Source organism: Fulmarus glacialis, unplaced genomic scaffold (genome assembly GCF_000690835.1).
Source record: "Fulmarus glacialis isolate BGI_N327 unplaced genomic scaffold, ASM69083v1 scaffold33761, whole genome shotgun sequence".
In the NCBI taxonomy this organism is placed as follows: domain Eukaryota; kingdom Metazoa; phylum Chordata; class Aves; order Procellariiformes; family Procellariidae; genus Fulmarus; species Fulmarus glacialis.
The window spans coordinates 14,353-34,784 of NW_009191479.1; the positions used below are offsets into that span (position 1 = coordinate 14,353).

The 20,432-nt window shown below is 33.8% G+C and overlaps 1 protein-coding gene across 1 annotated transcript in view; it reads left to right on the forward strand.

Annotated features, from left to right (window-relative positions):
* Nucleotides 1-20,432, forward strand: part of LOC104083285 (low-density lipoprotein receptor-related protein 1B-like) — a gene marked incomplete at both ends in the record, with an annotated part of 48,781 nt that overhangs the window by 13,282 nt on the left and 15,067 nt on the right. Inside the window, 2 exons of the mRNA XM_009586709.1 lie at nucleotides 12,676-12,865; nucleotides 14,276-14,480. Of these exons, the coding sequence (XP_009585004.1) occupies nucleotides 12,676-12,865; nucleotides 14,276-14,480 (395 nt within the window). The remainder of the gene's footprint in view (nucleotides 1-12,675; nucleotides 12,866-14,275; nucleotides 14,481-20,432) is intronic.

A 20,432-nucleotide genomic window follows, 5' to 3' on the forward strand; every position in this document is an offset into this window, starting at 1 on the left:
CAGTGTAGCATGTGCGTAGTATGACATACCCTAACACCTTTATTTTTTGTGCAGCGTAGGTTTTTGGAGTGGATTCTTTCTTATCTCAACTCTACTGATGAAATGAGCATTATTTCCTCTGGTCAGTTAGTAGGACTTTTTCTTTCGTATTTTTATAAGTAACTTTATGAGGTTAGTCTTTCTTGATTGCCAATTTTTTTAAATTTACCTTGTTCTTGGCTGTGTTTTCCCACAAATATTCTTTTGGGTGATGAATTATCTAACCATTCAGTATCATTCATGATTTTATTGTTATAGCATCATGTACAGTTTAATCCAGTCTACAGACATTTTTAAAATTAACTTATCAATGCAACAATACCTATTTTGAATATGTTGTGACATGACTACCATCTGTATAATGTGGTTTTGATCTCAGTCTTTTCTTCCAAAAAGAGTGTAGGAGGTTATATTTTATGGTCTTTCTTGCTTTAAGTACCCATTTTGAGAAGTATCAGGCTGTGAAGGAATGAGTAGGTACTTACTGTGTGGTCCCACCCATTCACTAATTTCTTTTTATCTTTCTACTTTTTAGTTGTAAAAGTCAGCCTTGCAGTTTATTTTACACAGGTTAGACTGCTTCTGCTTCTAACCTTTAACCTAAACTAGCTATGCATATGCGTACTTTTGTAACCTGTTGTGTTGTAAAAGCTTCATGAACCTGTTAAGGCAAAATGTTTGAGAACCTTGATGACATTTTTCATTGTCCATGGTAGTCCTCTGGAAAACAAAACACAGTCACAGGGATTATATTTGGAAAATTCATACTGTATATATACTTTCTCTGCTCTTCCAGTTTAAGGAATCATGCAGGATTCACTCTGCAAAAAGGAGTATTTTTTTATTTCACATAAGCTTTCTGGAGCTTTAGATTGTAGAACCAGTGCCTCGACAAATCAAATCCTAACTCGGTATTCTAGACAAGATCCAGAGAGATTACATACACTTTGGAAGTTGATTTGCATTTAATTTTAGCTCTCGATGGACTGTAGGCTTTGTAGGAAATTGAAAGAAGGCATTAAATACAAAAGGAGGTAGAAAAGATAACAAACTTACATGGAAGTGACACTGAGTTTAAATCAATATATTGGGGTGGCCATCTCCGAATAATATTTACAATTTCTGTTCAGCCCTACTAGAAGTAGACCTTCTAACTGTTGCCAGTCTCTCTGGGAGAATTTGTTACTGAAAACCTAGGTTAAAATGAGGTAACGGAGCAGCACACAGAAAGAAGGAACAGAAATCAGTAGCAGTTAAAGGCAAAGAGTTATGTAAGGAGGTATTTGGAAATCTGACTTGTTCAAAATTGCTACAGGTTATCTGTTTGTCTGGAACAATAGGGTCTATTCTCCTCTCAGAGAGGGCCCAAGGGAGAATTTTACTCTTATTTTCTTTGTCATTAATCACTTCTAGACAGAATAACACTATTATTTCAAACTTCTGAACCAGTTCCTGTAGTATTCAAACTGGAAGCCATTTCAAAGGCACTCTGATAAACATATATGAAGTATTTTAAATCTTTATAGATCTAAATAGACCTATCTTCCATCTGCAAGTAATTTAAAAGTAGATTGAAACAACTGAAAATGAAAATGTTTCAACAGAAGCAAGCATCTATTTGATATATGAGATTTTTTAATATTATCTGTTTACTTCCTCTCATTCCACATCTCCCATTAACTGTCGTTTGTTTTGTCAACTGATAAACGGCAAGTTGACTTTATTTTTAATGATGTGATGATCTGAATAGAGATTTCTTCTACATGGAATTAGAGGTCTCAGTTTGACCCAGAGAAAGTCAGTGAAAGATAGTATATTATTCACAAAGTAGATTCATTGTGGTTTTAAGGGAGCAAACAACAAATGGGAGTCTTAATTAAATTAAAATCATGAAGACCGGTATGCTAAACCTTTTGTTTCCTATTACGCATAAGATGATTACCACTGTGGATTGACCCATTAAGCAAAAAATACATTATATTGGATGGGATAAACGTATGTTTTTTTTCTTCTATAATATCCAAGATTCAGCCCTAATTTGCAAACCATCTGCTAAAATTCTCTTCTTTACTTCGACATCCTTGAACTCTGCCTGCCTAAAAGCAGAGTGCCAGAGGAGTGTCTGTTTTCCTTCTTCTTTCCCTGGTGAACATGACATTGTGGATCAGCAGCTCTGAAAGTCTAAAATTCCTGTCAACAGAGAACAGAGAGAAGACCATCTTAAACATCTCTCTGATAAACCATCTGTGTGAGCTATCTTCCATCCCAGTAAAAATGCAAATTACCATTAGCTTAGACAGTGGATGACATGCTAGTTGATGACTAATTTGCAGTGGGAAACAAGAAGCTGCCTCGTAGCATTTCTGGAGACTGCTTTTGGTTTTCCTAACTTGTTTGAAAGCTTATGTTTATGCAAGGAAGCCTCTTTTTTTTAAACCAAGTCTCAGTTTCTAAGCTAATAGTGCAGTCTCTTTTTTTTATCATAGGTAGAAGTTTGAGGTAATATGTTCATTCACCAAAGCCTGCCTCAGTATATCTGTACAAAAACAGTGCAGCGTTCAAGTAGGTTTAATGTAGTGGTACTACTAGAAAGCAGAGCAATGAAGAAGTTAGAAACTAAAGAAGAGAGAGGAGAAAAAAAAAGAGGGAGGAAAGGCAAAAGAAAGCAAATGAGAAAGAGGAAAAAGTATTAAAATTAGATACCCTCAACGAGCTGGGGCTTTTTCCTAACTCTGTAAACAATGGCACTGAGACATTTTGCCAGTGTAATGTCTTTCATGGCACAAAAGGAAGTGTTATGTGAAAAAACACTTTTTCTGTTTTGAACTTTAGGTGCTAGTGTCTACAGAAGGCAAAAATCTTTTCACTTCTAACATAAAGTGTCAGATCCTGTGATGTATTGTAAGGCTTTTTACAGTTTGAATCTTTTAAAGGTGTTCCAATATGTGCTACTATTCTTTCTAACTAAATGGGTCCAATTTAACTGTCAAAAAGGCATTTATGTTTCCATTTTTCTTACAGAGCATTAAGGTTGGTACATTGTATGAGGTCCCTTTAGTTTTGGAGCTTTCTGCTCCAGGAAAGAAATTTTTAATCTGTTAAAAATAAATACTTTAGTATTGTTGCTTTTCATTTAATAAATGAATTGGATTCATTATAATTGTATATGTTGAATATAGGTCCAGTGATTTTCACTTTTTAAAGGAGGGAAAGTGAGAGGCTCTTGTTAAGTCTAGGACATTTAAGTAGTAAAAACTAAAATTTATTATTACAACTGCTGCCCTGTGAGTGAAAATCAGAGTGTCTGATTTATCACTATATTTTGTTTCTGGATGTGGCTGCATATTATGATTAATGGGTAAAGTTTGAGCTGTTCAGTAAATAACTGTTACTATAGCTGGATGAAGTTTACTAACTTTATATTAAGCAGTTGTTATTCTAGAAATATGTATTTCTGCACATTTCATGCTTTGTTTAGCTGTTGCTGATTTGAAACTGAAATGTATCCATGACAGGAGCTGACATATACTGATCTTCCAGTTCAGTATGTCCCAAGCATTCCCAATCTCAGTATTCAGGGAAAGTGCTTCTGCCTATTAAACTTGAGATTATTCATGAAGAAATAATATTGTTTGTGACTGCATCAACTTTCTACGTTGCCCTTAAATTTTATTGATGTAAATATTTGCTGATGTAAATTTTTACATCAGCAGCTGTGGCTTAGTTGCATAAAATGCAAAACTGTATTTGGTGAATTGTCAGGAAAAAGCTATACAGAGGAACATCTCTTGACATTTCTCCTTTGTTTTATTCTAAAGAGCAATGTGATCCAGCAAATATTTAATAGGTTATTAGGCTATTCTGCCATTAATGTTTCCAATATCTCTATACTGTTTGGTTTTATTTCAACAACAAAAAGAAAAATGTGTGATTACATGTGTTTATTAGAAGACATATTTAGTCTTAGTGTAGGCACTCTAATGGTGAGGATAATTTTTATTGATTTAAGGGTGGTAAGTCTGAGCAGTAACTTTTTTTTGAGAGTCTACATGTAAAGCATAAAAAGGTAATGTGGGCTCTTGTAATTAGGAAAAAAATTTCTTCCATGACAATTGTTGAGATTTTTTTTAAAAACTTAATAAACCTTCCATCTCTATGTTAGCTTTCCATTCTAAAAGTCTTTCTGCTTTTAAAGCCTCTTTCACTTTTAACTAATTTGAACTTATGATATTATAACACTTGTTAACTATTAATGCTATATTGAATTATACTGAATACAGTTTACAGTTATACAAAATACTATTGTTTTTCTAATTTGAGTTCCCTATATTTCCTTAAATATATGATGTACCACTATTCTTTTGTTACATTATTCCCCATTGACCCCAAGACAGTCCCTAAATCTAATCAAGGAGTAAGTTATATCTAGGATAATAGAGGACAGAATATTGCAGGTTTACATTTCTGTTGATGTGGTTTTCTTCAGTGAGCTGTCAGGGAACAACTTTGGAAGGGCTGTATCCATTGTTGGGAAAAAAAGTAATTGGAGGTGGATATCGATTTCCTCATAAAAAGTTGTTGGTTATTTTTTCCCTCATGATAAAAGGGCTAAATCATTCTTTAAAGAAATATTATGGTCCACAAGAATGTAGACATAGAATTAAATACATAATTGTTGTACTTAGTAACATAAACCAGGCTTGATTTTTTAAAAGCTGATTATCATGGCAAATTATGATGATCCTATCTACTGTGGCTTGTACTGTGGCTTGACTAGTGTGTTTTTCAAATGCTTTTAACTAGGCGCCAAAAAGAAACCCAGCATTTATGCATACATAAGCATAGTTCTGGATCAAGCTTACTGTTTTCAAAGTCACTTTTTTCCGCATTTTAGAGTTGATTACTTGTTCCATGTATATTCAGGTAAAAATGACCAAAAAGTTAGTAGCGTTGTTTCTATTCTCTCCTTGTGAGTTTCTGAGCTCATCTATTTGATCCAGAAGCAAGCTAAACTATATAGTGAAATGTAGAAAAACCACCAATGCTGATAGGGGACAAAAAACCCAATCAAATAGTCTAAAATGTGAAATGCTGCTATTAATTATGTATTTGTTGGCATAGAACTTTTACAGAGCTGTGCCTGAATAACTGAAAATGTTTGCCTTACAATAAGAATAACATATTTCTGTCAGTCTCCTTAATGCAATTAAAACCAACCAAACAAAATGTTCCAGAAACACTGTACAACTTGCTGATTGATCCTTTCAGGATCAGCTTTTCCTTCTGGTATCTCTGCCCTATTTACATCATCTGCAATCTGTAAGTTATAACCTCGTATTAGTGAGCATGCAGATGTTCACCAAGTGTTGATAGGTCACCTGCTCTCGAAGGTCCAGCTTTGCCAAAAGGTGCAGACATGCCTTGTCTAGCTCCAAACTGGGCTTTATCAGTGTTGTACCACAAGTACATTGAATCAATATCTAATGCACTTCATTGCACAGAAATATCATCCATGTATCATATACCGTTCAGTTGGTTGGTTAGTTCATATAAGTATGATTAAAGTCATCAATTGCAGGTTAGGGTCATGGTCTTTTTCATGCTAAATTTTGGTGTTTCCTACTCTGAATAGTCTCATCAGGTATTGTGTATAGACTTTCATAAGTTCACCGGTGGACTATAAATATCCTGCTACTTAGGCATCTGCCTGTCTTTCACATTGTACTTATTTCACAGATACAGTAATTACATACAATATTTTATATATCTTCATTGACATAGACTAAAGCAATCCAGAAAGATATTTACCTGGTAGTTTCTTTTTGCTGAATGTATAAGAAGTGTTTCTTGAGCAATTATCCAGTATTTGTATTTTTATTTTTATTTGCACTTAGACTGAATTTTTAATTGTCATTAGGAAGACACCAAACATTTTTGAAGATGTGAGATTTCAGTATTATACTTTCTACAAAAACAAAGGCGTGGTTTTTTTCTAGATTCTAAAATTATTTTACTGCCCTTTAGATTTTTCCCATCAAACGTTCATTCTTTCCAGTACTGGCTACCACAGCAAGTTTGAAGGAATAATAAGGTTGCATCCATGGAGATGTTTATGGTGTATTGAACTTAACCTAGTTGTTGCCTTGAAGAACCCAAAGCCTTTGTTTATACTATCTTATTACATTTAATAATCTTTAATGTGTAATAGCATATAGCATGGTTTTATGTTTTGGAGATACAGAAAAATGATACAGATATTTGCTGATTTATGGTATAAATTTAGCAAACTTTACATGTACTGTAAAATAAAATAATATTCTTAGGCAAAATAGGACAATGAAATAATTGGTTATTACAGTTCAGAGTTATTTATGCCATATTTGATATTTAATATTTCTGTTAATTAGAATATATGATGGCCTTGTTTTACATGTGACTGACAAAAGCAACTGAGAAATTAAATCACCCTCTAATTTTTGAGACGAATGGAACTCATCTTGCTTTTTTTTATTATAATTTATTATTGTCTTAGAATTTTTGTTTAGCAGAAACACTTCCTGCTTTATGGCTACTTGAAGAGCAAAGTAGAATGGTAAACAATTATTTAAAATTCTAATTGTGCAGCCAGTTAGATACGTGAACTAAAAACCCTTTTCTTCAGGTACTTTATTGGCATTGTGAGACATTCTTTTCACCTCAGATCAAGTGGTGACTACCTGTTATCTATCACCATAAACTTACAGAAACAGATTGACAGAAAGCAGTATCATCTCCTGTGACCAGTCTAGTATTACAATTGACAGGCTGTATCCTGAAAGGTAAATTGTGAAAGCCAATTCAGAGAATGAGTAAAGATCAAGCAGGTGTTTAAGGTTAAGTACTTGAACATTAAAGCCTTCTCCAAAGTTCTGTTATCAAAGTGCTGTTTATGCTCAATTTTATTACTCTGATGGCTTTTCAATATTAAAAAAAATATGATGTTGACGGTTGTTCTTGCTTTACAACTTAAAGAAAAGGAGTTGGAAAGAATATGAAATTAAAGGAAAAAGGTGGTTGAACTGATGCAACTGGAAAAGTTTTGACTGTAAACTTTCTAGAGAATTTTAAAAGTAGGAGATAAAAATCTAGGAAATTGAGAAATAGTATATACATTACCAGAAGTCAGTGGCAACAACTATTGGATAATTTAAACTTTATATCCTTCAGTATTTTTATTTTGTGTTTGCAATAATGAGGGCGCTCTAATCTGAGTTCTTCAGTTATTGATTTGTTGCTTGTCTGTTCCCTGGGAAAGTCAGATGAAGATCAGCATGACAATATTTATAGGCTGCATCTCATCTGTGGGATGCAATCCATCTTCGTTAAGTTCAGTAAAAGTGATAGATAGCATTTGGCAACGTAATGATGTGATCACTCTACCATTGCCTTTGTAAATCATAAGCTGTTGCATTCTCTTGTGTAGATATTTAATCAGTTATACACCCCATTACTGATTTAATTCAGAATGTCAGTGTCAGGTGAATAATGTGAGTATTTGTATATTAATATCATATTGTATTAATGTTCCTTTCATTTAAGTGTGCTATTCATGTGAAAATCATAAACTCTTGCTTCATGGCTAGAATAAATTTAATCAGTGCTGTAGGCATCTAATGCCATCAGTGTTTTAATTCAATATGTCAGTGAAACAAATGTGTTTCTTTTCATTTCCAGTTTCTTTATGCTTTACTAATTCAGAATATTATATGATGCTGTGAAAATATGAAGCTGAGAGTAAGCAAATTGCTAATTTTCATCCTGTTAGTAGATTTTGGGACTGAATCCCCCAACTGTAGCACCAGATAGGATGACTACATATTTCTGATATGTTTTGAATTTACTGATTTTAAACTGAATTTAATGATAAATTAAAAAAAAAAGAAGTGTTGTAGAATATTTCTTAGGGAAGGGTGAAATAAGTAAATATAAAATAATATCAATGCAAACTGGTAATGATATAATACTAGAATGCAGTTGCTTTGGAATTTTCTCCAGTGTCCTGTCTTTGGCAATATGAAATTGCTAGAAGGTTTTCGTTTTAAGGAACCACCTGGAAGTGGCCAGAGGACCATTTCTAGGTCCATTTCTGTCCTCAGTTAGCACCTGCTTTATCATTGATAAAAGGATCTATATGAATTTTGGGATTCTTGACTAACCTCTAAAACAAAAAGTTTATTTTAACCTAGAAACAATATAAACTAACAAAAAATATTGTATTAGCACTGATAACTTATTATACTGAAGATTTGCCTGAGTAGTGTACTGATGGTACTTCATCCAGCTCCATACTACATGCTAATAAGAACAAAGTTAGTTGTATTTTCCATTGTAAGAATTTATCTAAATCTTGGATCGCTTTAGCACCTACTCTCTAGGTCTTATGCCATTGACTTTAAAACCACCTATCTTACAGATTTCTAAAAGTATTAAATGATTCTCTTCTGTGTTGGTGGAGTTCTCAATTCCATAAGTAAGGAACATGATAAAAGTAAAAGTTTATTGGCAAATAAAAGAGAGTGCTTGGTATAAATCCTTCAGAATTTATACTTTTGGTGGAGCTAAGCAAATGTACTTGGTATGTGTTTGTGGCAGACAGTTTTTAATTCAATTAGTGTTTTTTTCTTGGCAGTTTAATTCCTCTGAATGTTTTTGTTTGGGTTTTTTGTTTTTTTTTTTTAAAGAAAAGCATGGTTTTTTACTCTGAATTTTTGTGTTTGTGGTGTTTATGAAACCGTTATCATCCACAGGCTTGTCACCTGAACCTTTTGATAGTTTCAGAATTAATTTGCTCGAAGATGTGATCATCTAATAAGGAGCCCTCTCTTCTTCTTTAAAAAGCATATATACGTCAAGCAGTTCCCAAAGTTTTATTTATGATAGAACATTTCCTTAATTGGATATCAGGTATTTGACTTCAGGCAGCTTTCACAGCCTGATTTTGTTGCTGGGCTATTTTCAGATTTGCTTTTTTTTTTTTTTCTTTTCAATCACAGTCTTAATCTTTGAAATTCCCATTAAGATAGAGATTTCTTGGTTGTTTTTTTTTTATGTTAGCTCCTTTATTTTCTTTTAAAGTTGTTGCTGCTGTTCTCTTAAATAAAATGTTTTATTGATTGCTTTGGTTTAGTTCTGCTCCACTCAGAACATATGTATATATGGCAAGGTTTTTCAAAACGGCAAGGTTTTTCAAAACTGCACGTTTTAGATATTTTACAAGAGGAAGATATTAAACAAGAGGAAGATGAGTGTATCCTTCAAATGCTAGATGTTTGCTTGTCTCCATATATGGCAGAACTTTCCATGACTCTGTTTTCTAAAAATTTAGAAATTACCATGTTATAAATAGTAATGTTGAATTAAACCACCTTCTGTCACCATTTACAGAACTCTTGATACGGAGTTGCAGTATGATATGTTGATCCAGTTTAAGAATGTGAAGCTGTACTTTCTAATTCCTGCAGAAAAATGGAGTTTGTCTCTTAAGCATAGAAATTATAAGTAAACCTATACATCTTGTATTTGAAGAGCACTTTCATCATTCTAGTTGTGTTCTAGTTCATCACATCTAGCTGTGGCAGGAACAACATCATTATGTTTTGTCTACTACAGAAGAGTTTTAGGCTATATTGTATAAACAGTTTGCTTTCAAATTGCTTGACAGATTTAGACAAGAAACAAAGCTAAAGTTGATAGAAATTCAAGAAGTTACATGAGGGAAATGAATTTTTTTTTCTGATAGTCATCTTTCAAATGAAGAGCATGATTTGCAGCAAATTTTAGTTAAATCCTCATCTCTTAAGGGCTATGTCTTTAACCACAAGACAAAGACTTAATTTCATTTTTCTAAAAACTTCCACAATAAAGATGAGGAAACACTCAACGTTCACAGATATGAAAGGTAAAAATAATGCAATAAGTACTCTGATGGTTTGTTCATTACAAACAAAGTGCAGAATTGGCCAGAAATTGTCAATACAACTTCTGTCATTTTTTAATAGAATCATAGAACATCCCGAGTTGGAAGGGACCCACAAGGATCATCGAGACCAACTTCTGACTCCACACAGAGAAACCTAAGAGTTGAACCATATATCTAAGAGCGTTGTCCAAATTATATCTAAGAGTGTTGTTTTTAGTTTAGAGAATTGTAAGTAGTGGTAAATTGGAATTCAGCATATAATTTTAATGGAAATTAGTAGATTAAGTTAGAATTGTATTCCTGGCTCTTTATTTCAATATTTATCACACTTACTAAGTTTTCTTTTAATTTCACAGTTAGTGGAAGATTTGCAAGAAGTGACGAAGAAGTATATCAGAGCCTGTATCTAAACTGTACAGATTTCTGCCCCTGGGAGTGATCCCTGGGCCCAGACCAGGGAGCAGAGTGGTTCATGTATGCAGTGCTTGGTCTGGTGCCTCTAGGATGATTTGGGCAGTCCAGGTTTCCTTCGAATCCTATGTTGTTTTTCTCTGGCTCTGAGATATTACCATTATTTTTATGATTTCTTCTGGCTCATGCTGCCTAAAATTGTGCGCTGGCTGTGTGTCAGTCCTAAGAGTGATATTTTGATGTTATGATCAAGGATATTTTTTGCGCATCCTGAAGCATGGTGTGAGAAAGTTAAGGTGTGTTTGAGGTGTAGAGATTTTAGTGGTTGGGAGGTCTCTGTAGGCAAAAGGAACGAAATCTGATGTGGTCTTGTTTATACTCCCAAAAGAGCATTTTTTTAAAACAAGTAGCAAATTTTTGCCAGAAGAATAACGTGGGTTACATCTCAGAAGGAGTTAGTTGTTTTGTTCCAGAAGGTTGCCCTGGTGTAAAGTAACATGCATGCGGTGTGGGTGCTCAGGGGTGCAAGACCCAAGAATGAAGCAACTGACTTTCTCAGTTCATAGTATGACAGACATGCTCAGAAACTGCATAAACCATAGTTGATAATGACCCTGCATTCAGACATGTTCTAACTGGTTTTAAAATACTTCAGTAGGTGTTTGCATATCTCTGTCATGATGTTTGAAAGAACTGTTTATCTTTGATTTCAGTTGGTGATTCCTGAAACAAAAAATAAAACCTTCACTATATCTCGATATGTTTTTGATGCTAAAAATTAAAAAATAAATCAATAAGGCGACTAAATATTGCATTTAAAGAAAGAATACTTGTAACACATTCATCTTTTTGAAAACCAGAATTCTTATGTAAATGGTCATCTTTGCAATGGTCAGAAGAATTTTTTGTAATTTTCAAGTTGCCTTCAATGTCATCTTAAAAGTTAAATACAGTCACTTTTTTGAGTTACTTGTAAGTGAGCTTACAAGAGTATATATATGAGAATATATCTTTTTTTCATAAATTCTTCTTCATAAATAGGAAAACCCATTTTACATATATTCACCTCCATTTAAGGAGTGTCACCTAATTTGTTTTTTCTATTCTTCTTCCAAGACAAGTCACCAAGGCTTCTCTACAGATATGTCATGAAAATATAGTCAGAGGATCTCCAAACGCTTTAGAAAGAGAAAGATAAAAAAACTGATAAATAATTATTTGTCTCATAGTTTTGATTTATTTGCCTCATAGTTTTGATTTAGTGTTAGCACTTCCAGTGTGATCAAACTTATTTTGGGACTTTCTGTTCTGTGTGTATGAATTGCATGGTAAAAATTACATCTTCCAGCAAACTGAATGTGAATTGTAATAACCAGCATAATGTAATCCTTATTATATTTCTAGATTTTTGCCTTCTATAGCTCATTAATAAGCTGCATGAACCTTCTGGTCTAAAATTATTTGTTTCTAACAAAATAATAAGTGAAGTAATCAACGTACATTTTTGTAGTAATTCAAAAATAATGGTAGGAAATAATTACTCCTATTTCTCACAGTCTGTCACTTTTATATATAGGAATCAGATATAATTTATCTTTTCTGGATGTTAAATATATGCTTTAGCTGCTCATTGATATTTGCTTTTGTTTCTAGCTCCCAGTTTTTTATGTAGAATGAAAGAGAAAAAAAGGCTTATTAAAATTATGTATTCATGCTGAGACCTTCAGAGTTGGTCTTTTTTCAGTATTTTTCAGGTGTTTAAAAAACACCTCTACAGTTAATAACAAGAGGACACTTTGATCCCTATTAATGTAATGTGTATCTGTGTTAGAAAATACATAGAAAAATAATGCTAAATAATACAAGTAATTAGTGAAAACATGCCCAAGAACTTGGCTTAAATGGTGTTTGAAGTTGTGACTAAATTATTGCTGTCTTGAATAAATGCTTATTATTTCTAATGTATTATCTGGGGACACTGTAGTAAAAATATTAATTTAATGAGTGTTAGAATTGACAAATATAGTACAGGGATATTCATAGTGATCTTGCTCTCTGTGTTTTTTTAATTTAAATGTATGAAAAAATAATAAGACTTTGATTCCAATTAAAAAAATGGACAGGTGAAATGATAAAAGAATTGACAGAGTCAGTAGACTGAAATAGCTGAACTCTGTGATTCTGCAGGATCAACTTTGAGGAAAAAGAAAAACAAACGTCTTGTTAGAAGGAGTTTTATTTGCTCTGTTTGTAACCGTTTCTTCCAGATGTTGGGTCAGTGGAGGGACTTGCTTATCATAGAGCCTGGGACACTCTCTATTGGACCAGTTCAACCACATCCTCAATCACAAGACACACTGTTGACCAGAGACGTCAAGGAGCTTTCAACCGGGAAGCAGTAATAACAATGTCTGAAGATGATCATCCGCACGTGTTAGCTCTAGACGAATGTCAAAAGTATGTATTATATCTTTCTTACGAGATTTTAATTTTTGCCTAATGTCAAGGATACAGCAGCACTTCTTTATTTCACAGTCAACTAATACAGCTGAACCCTATGAAGGTTAAATAGATTTCTTGGTTTAGGAGACAAGTGTTAGTATTAATTTTTTTAAAGCAATTGCAGAATTAAGATACAACATTTTATATGTTTTTGTTTCAGATCAAATAATCATTACATTTTCATGGAATGTTAAAAAATTGAAGCTGGTTTTAAGAAAAGTGAGTTAAGTGCAAATTATCAAGAGAAATTTACTAATTTCTTTTGTCAGACATGTTATTCTCATTGCTTAGATAAAAACAAAATTAATTTAAGCATTTACAAAAAGGAATCCGAGTTTCTTTTGTGGCAAATTGATAGGCCTATGTGTTTATCACAAAGATCAGTGTTGTATAGATTTATATAACAAGAGATATACATTTATGGTGCTTGTGGACAACATCCTGGAAAGAAGCCCAGTTCAGTTCCCTTCCTGCCACTCTCAAGAAGTTTCCTAGTAAGATAATAGGAGGGTTTATATTTCTACTTCAGCCTCTTGCTAATAAGTGTCTTACAAATTTGAGTTACTTTAATCTTCTCTGTTAATTCTGGAAGAAAGGCAACCTGCTTTTTCTGCTTCTTCTAACTGTCTCCACTTTGGGGAGGCTAGGCTACATTTCCGCCTTATTATGTTCTATTTTTAATTTGTGATAGCTGAACATACAACGTTGCATGGGTAGTCAAGGAGGTTATTTCCATGTGTGACTTTACGTACAGTTTATGCAGATTAAGAGTTTATGCTGTATTACAAAATACGATTTATCTAAGTTTCATAAAAAAAACAGCTAAATACTGATGGAGATTAAGAGGATGGGCAGGTTCTGATCAGTGTATAAATTACATCCACAGCTCATTCCATAACATTTTGTCCATAATTGTTTAACAGTAGCAAGGGGCCGATTGTACCTCCTGTAGAGCATATTAAGGTCACTTGATTCGCCATTATCAACCTTCTGCATACCAGTTCGTTTTCCTGCAGGAAACGCTGCAGGTTAATTTCACTGTTAGAAATTACTAATATACGCATTAGCAGAATTAAGTTTATATTGTAATGGCATATTAGTATAAAGACATGATCAGAATTGAACAGACCTGTGAAGAGAAAAAAAATCTGTACTCATATCCAAGTTAATGAACTAGGAAACTGCTATAATTTATAGGATGTTGGCTATCACATTCTCTTATTCACCATTGATTATCACAATTTCTTATAGATGACATTCATAATTGTCTCTGAGGGCATATGTGTTTTCTGTTGCTCATTTCATAGAGAATTAAATTATAAAATGTATCTTATGGTTTTGTTTGTTATTTTGATTTTAATACAGCTTAATGTTTTGGACTAACTGGAATGAGCAGCTCCCAAGCATCATGAGATCTACCCTCTCAGGCAAAAATGCACAGGTTATCATTAGTACAGATATTCTGACACCAAATGGACTTACCATTGATCATAGGGCGGAGAAACTTTACTTTTCAGATGGCAGCTTGGGAAAAATTGAGAGGTGTGAATATGATGGATCACAAAGATATGTAAGTAAAACAAAAATCCCAAACATATTCATTGTAAATCTGCTTGTTTGCATTTGTTAGCATCTTTAAAATGAAAATGTTACAGAAAGATCTTTAGTTGCCTAAGTTTCTCCTAATATTAGCTGTAGATTAGATTTAAAACTGAAAAAACACTTCTGAACTACAAGTAATACTCTGTTTACTCAACACATTCCAGTTTCTGGATGACCTTCTGGAGATGCAGACCCTTACCACAAAATCTGTTTGCATTGATATTGAGCCTGAAGCATCACTGTCCTAAATGATCTGTATCAGCTTGAAAAAAATGTAGAATTAACTTCAGTAGAAGAGGTAGAGAAATGTTCTGCTTTACATGGGACGATTACAGTTTTCCTTCCAGTGCCAAATTTTTCTGAATGTACTAGAACTTCTTTTGTGTAATGCTTAAGTATTACTCTACAAATCTTATTTTTTTCTTTTCTAACTATCAATTTTCAGATATATTCAACCGCACTCCATTACTCTTTTATCATAACACATTTTGGTCCTTGAGTGCTCTATTAGTTTCAGCTCAAGTAGACCTTTTGCATGGAATATGCTGAAGGCAGTTGATCTGTGCTCACAGTTTTGTTGCATGTTTAGCTCTACATTTCTCATATTTCATGAAGTCTTCCTTTCAGGGATTTTGTACCTCCCAAAGTGCATGATAAAATAAATGAAGGGCATGTTCTGGCTTGTATTTTCAATTCCCAGCTCTACAAGATAATGTTTGGTACATCAGCTCACTTTCATATCTCCTAGTGTAAAAAAAAAAAGTATCCTTCATATACTATATAAAAGCTTTGAAATCTTTTTGCATCTTAAATGACAATTACATATTTTTCTGGAATCTTATTCAGGAGATGCTATTCCATAACGTGATTCATCTACATTATTATAATTGTAAATGACAAACTCCTGTCTTGAAGTAAGGTTCATTGATCAATTAAAAATGCCTATTTAAAAGACACATGCAACTTTTATTTTTTTCACAAGTAGGAACTTGTGGTAATACTCCATTGTGTTTGTCTGTAAGTTTATTGCAGATTCAGACACTTATTCTTAAGTTCCTGGAGCTTAAGGATATACATAAATAGTTATATACATGCCATTTTATTCCAGTGATTTGCTTTGCTTAAGTACATTACCATCTCTATCTACTGTTATTTGTCTATGTCACTACTATTTTTGTCGCATTTATTAAGGATAAGAAAAATCTCATTTAGATCATCAAATAATTTAAAAAATAATTTCCTTTATCTTCTATGCTTTCTTCAATTGTCTTCTTAGAAAGTACCTGTTTCTAGATCGGATATTCTTTTGTTCCTCTTCTAGTTCAACAGGGATTCTTAAATTCTTTTCTTACACTTTTTTTCAGTTAGAATTATGGTTTTTTTCCTCTTCATTTTGGCTGCATTTCCACTTTCTGATGTATATGTCTGTCTTGTACTCCTGTTTCTTTTCCATTTTGCTATCATGTTTAGTTTTACTTTCCTGATCCTGTTTCACTTAAGGTTTTGAATATGCTGTCAGCTAAGTACAAGGTAATTAGTAGGTTATGTGGAAACAGTTTAACTTCGTCTGTGCACACAGTATAACAAAATATGCATCACAAACATGAAATAGGAGATGATGCAACTTAGTTGCAGAAACCATTACTAAAATCCCACCTTTTAATCAGACCGCTGGCTTCCAGTTTGCATCAGCAAGACAAACTGGTCATTCAATTTTCTCAGCCATTGAAACTTCTAACCTTCCTAGTATATCGTCTCTTTGTTTGGCTTTCTGTCATTTTAACTCTCCTTCCCCATTTCAGTAAACAAAAAAAGCTCCTGAAAGCAATAAGCTGGGTCCATCATGCTCTCCTGAAGTCTTTTTGGGACCTCTAGTGTGTTACCTATACAAAGCTATACTACTATTGGTTGTCCTATACCAATACCTGTTTTGGGAGAATCAACTAACTCTGTTGTCGAAAATACTGATCTGAGTTCTCACATGCTATGAGCTTTGAAACAGAGTTATGTGTGTTTCCTGGGTTCTGAAGGCACTTCTCGTGCTGTAGTTAGATGGGGATTGTCGTAGCAGAAAAAAAACCACCAGGCTGCTTCATTCAAATTTGCACTTAAACTGTACTGGCCTCACTAGCAGTGCTTCAGCAGAGTTGCTCATCAGAGTGTAGATGCATTCTTACTGATGCAAGAATGCCAGAATTCAACCATGAAATTGTATTATTGATCTGGTGAAATAATATTTCCAGGGCAGTTGCTTGTCTTCATTCATATGCTGTCCAGCTTGACGAGATCTCTGGTTTCTGTAACATTAGGATAATACAAGTAATAATCATTCCAACAATCTGGTGATCTGAGATTCTTTAGGGTGTTTCAGCAAGGTCCTGCCATCAGCCACCACTCAAAAACAGTTTAAACAGATTACCCTTTTCCTCACTATCTCTGTTTTGTTGCTTTCTAGTTTCTGTTAGGTTAACAAAGGTAGAAATTGTATAGTAGAACAAGAAATGCTAATGTAATATAATGAATTTTCTTCCAGGGTAGCAGCTTCTTTCTTCATTCCACTCACCACAATAATCTAGTACAATGAATGGGTAGAAAATAATTTAGCAGTATTGAATTGACTCTTTTAAATGGATTGTAAGAGTTTATTGATTTTGTCTTAAGCTGATATTTTAATACTAGTATTTGGTTGCTGGAGTACTCTTTCAAGTTTGGAAGAATTTTGTTGTTGCTTTTGTTCCTTTTTATTACTTAAAAGATATGTGGGGTTTTTTAAACATTTCGTGTTCTGCTCTGTCAGATCTTCCTGTTTAAAAAACAAAAATGGTAATTGCTTTTTCACAATCTCTTCTCCTTTTTTTCTGTTTTTGCTCCTGCCCTTAGTTGGATTTAATATTGTGGCCACAGCTGTTTTTAGCTGCTTAGTGCTTTAATTATAACATTTTGTTCATGAACGCAGAGACTGAGCCAACAGCAAATAAAGCTGATTTTATGTTTTGGACTTATTTTTCCAATAAATCATGAGCTGTTTTGATTTTTTCCTGTAAATAGAAGTCTGGTTATTTTCTAACAACCAGGTTGGAATGTTTTGGTCTCGGTTATGGATTTTGTGGGCCTACAGGTGTGATTTTTAAAATCAGTATGGTTTTAGAGGTGTCTCCAGTAATTATAACTTTCGTATAATTGCAACCTTCCAGTAATTATAACTTTCAATTTCTAGAATATGTTTTTATTCTCTTGGAATTCTGTATTTCAGCAATCAAACAAGTTCTGAAGTTGGTGTTCAACTTCTGTTATCTTCAGTAACATTGTATCAGATCTATTCTTCAAACTACTAAATGCAGAAATGGAAGTTAAAGGTTTGGCTGTGCATTTATGAAAAACTTGACTTTATGATTGACATCTAAAATTACTTTTCAGACATGTCATTATATTTACTTGTAGTACAAGTAAGATTGAGGACAGCAGAGTAATTTTGGTCAATTCTTGGAAGGTATTCATTGATGACATCAACGTTATGTTGAGAAGTGGCTGAATAACTCACTAAGGCAGAATAGAATTGAGATCAGCCAAGGTAGCCAGATCAGAGATAAATCATGCAAAATATTAACAATTAGAAATGTAGAATGTCTAACCCCATTAAAATCACAATGTGCTAAAAAGCCTTAGAAAAGATTCTCAGTAAGCTCTGAACACGAGCAGTTACAAAAAGATGCAGGTCCTGAACATGATTCTGAGTTGAAGAATCACATCGCTGTATTCTCTATATACTAATAAATAATCAGATGTGAAAACTAACCCAGAGGAAAATAATGTCGACTAGAAGGCAGATATTGTAATAAGCTTGGATGGTTGTCTAGAAATAAAATAAAATTGAGTCTACTTTCCATAGAGAAATTATTTCATCAATTTCTACTGCTTCCTTGTGATTTTGTTAAAGAGCACCAGAAGCAATAATAGTAGAGAAACAAGAAATGCTAGTAAAAATTGATATTGTTAGTGCAACATGCCCAGTTTACCACTTAGACATTTAAGTTCATGAAGTTTTGCCTCTCCTATACCCCCTATAATGACAGTTTATTGTTAGGTTCTGGGCTTTTTAATCAATTCATTCTTTCTGTGTTTGAAAAGCAGCTAGAATGGTGTGGATAATTTTGGAAATCTTGGTACTAGAAGTGAAGTTGTGGTGGATTTCTTAATTTTCTCTGTTCAGCGGTATAAATATATTAGCTGTAGCGGGAATTTTCTGTTCTTGATTCTTTTCTCTTGCAAATCTGAGCAAAAAGAATCTTTGTTTCTCAACTTTACAACTGTCTATGTTTCCCGTTAACATTTGTCTGAAGAAGTCCAGAACCAATATGAAGAGTGAAATATCCCCCCTACTTAATTACTTGTTTGTTTTTCTAGGGAGTTCACTCCATTGGCATTGATTTCTTTAAGTAGTTCTGTAAAGTAATGCTGAGATCGAACCTAAAGAAAGTGATCCCCTAACCAATGCAATAAAATCCTTTGATCCATGCAAGCTAGGTAGCGGCTGACACAGATCCAACAGTGTTGGGTTGGGACTGTTTGTTGAAATATCTTGATGTCCAGTGTTGGTAGCCTGGTAGAAATTAACTGAAATAAGGAGTTAATGAAAAGAAAAAAAAAATCTCTAAGGCTATGGAGAATAAGATTATTTATAATACCTCAGGATCCCACAAAAGGAGGTTGACGTGGTTTAACCCCAGCCAGCAATTAAGCACTACACAGCCGCTCACTCCCCCCCCGCCCCGCCCCCAGTGGGATGGGGGAGAGAATCAGAAGGGTAGAAGTGAGAAAACTCGTGGGTTGAGATAAAGACAGTTTAATAGGGAAAGCAAAAGCTGCGCATGCAAGCAAAGCAAACCAAGCAATTCATTCACTACTTCCCAGGGGCAGACAGGTGTTCAGCCATCTCCAGGAAAGCAGGGCTCCATCACGCGTAACGATGAGTTGGGAAGACAAACGCCATCACTCCAAATGTCCCCCCCTTCCTCCTTCTTCCAGCTTTATATACTGAGCATGACATCATATGGTATGGAATACCCCATTGACCCATTGGGTTAGCTGTCCTGGCTATGCTCCCTCCCAGCTTTTTGTGCACCTGGCAGAGCACGGGAAGCTGAAAAGTCCTTGACTAGCGTAAACACTACTTAGCAACAACTAAAACATAAGTGTGTTACCACCATTATTCTCATGCTAAATCCAAAACACAGTGGTATACCAACTACTAGGAGGAAAATTACTCTATCCCAGCTGAAATCAGGACAGAGGTTGAAATAAATGTAACATTAGATGAAGTTTGTCATCGTCATTTATGATGTTGAAAATAAATATTGTGTAATACGCAGGTAGTTGCAAAGAACCTAGTTAATATAGTCGTAATCTACAGAGATGTATACTTTCCATTTGAATGGCAATGACAAGAAGAGGCCTGTTATAAACAGGTGCTTAATATATCATTCAGTGGAACTGCAAATCTAAGCAACACTCCAAATTCAGCATTATGGTTTGGTTTTCAGTGTCTTAAACATTCATTTCTAGCATGGAGGAACAAAACTAATTCTTGAAGAGGAAGCACTTCTGATTTTGTTACATCTCACTTGGACAATTTTATGGAAACAGGATCTTACTGTTCTTGGTAAATGTGATATTCTAGTATGTCCTTTGTATCCTTTGCTATGTGATTGCAATTCAAGTTATTATGAAGGTATTTTTGAAAGATACAATAAATGAAAAGAAAATCCGTGCATTAAAGGTATGACAAGGATGGAAATACGATCTTTATTCAGATCAATCAACAAAAAGCATGATTATTTTTAGTAGGGTATAGCAGTGATTGGCACTGTTCTTCCACAAAACCCAACTTAAAACTAGACTAGAAATTATTTTAATTTTTTTT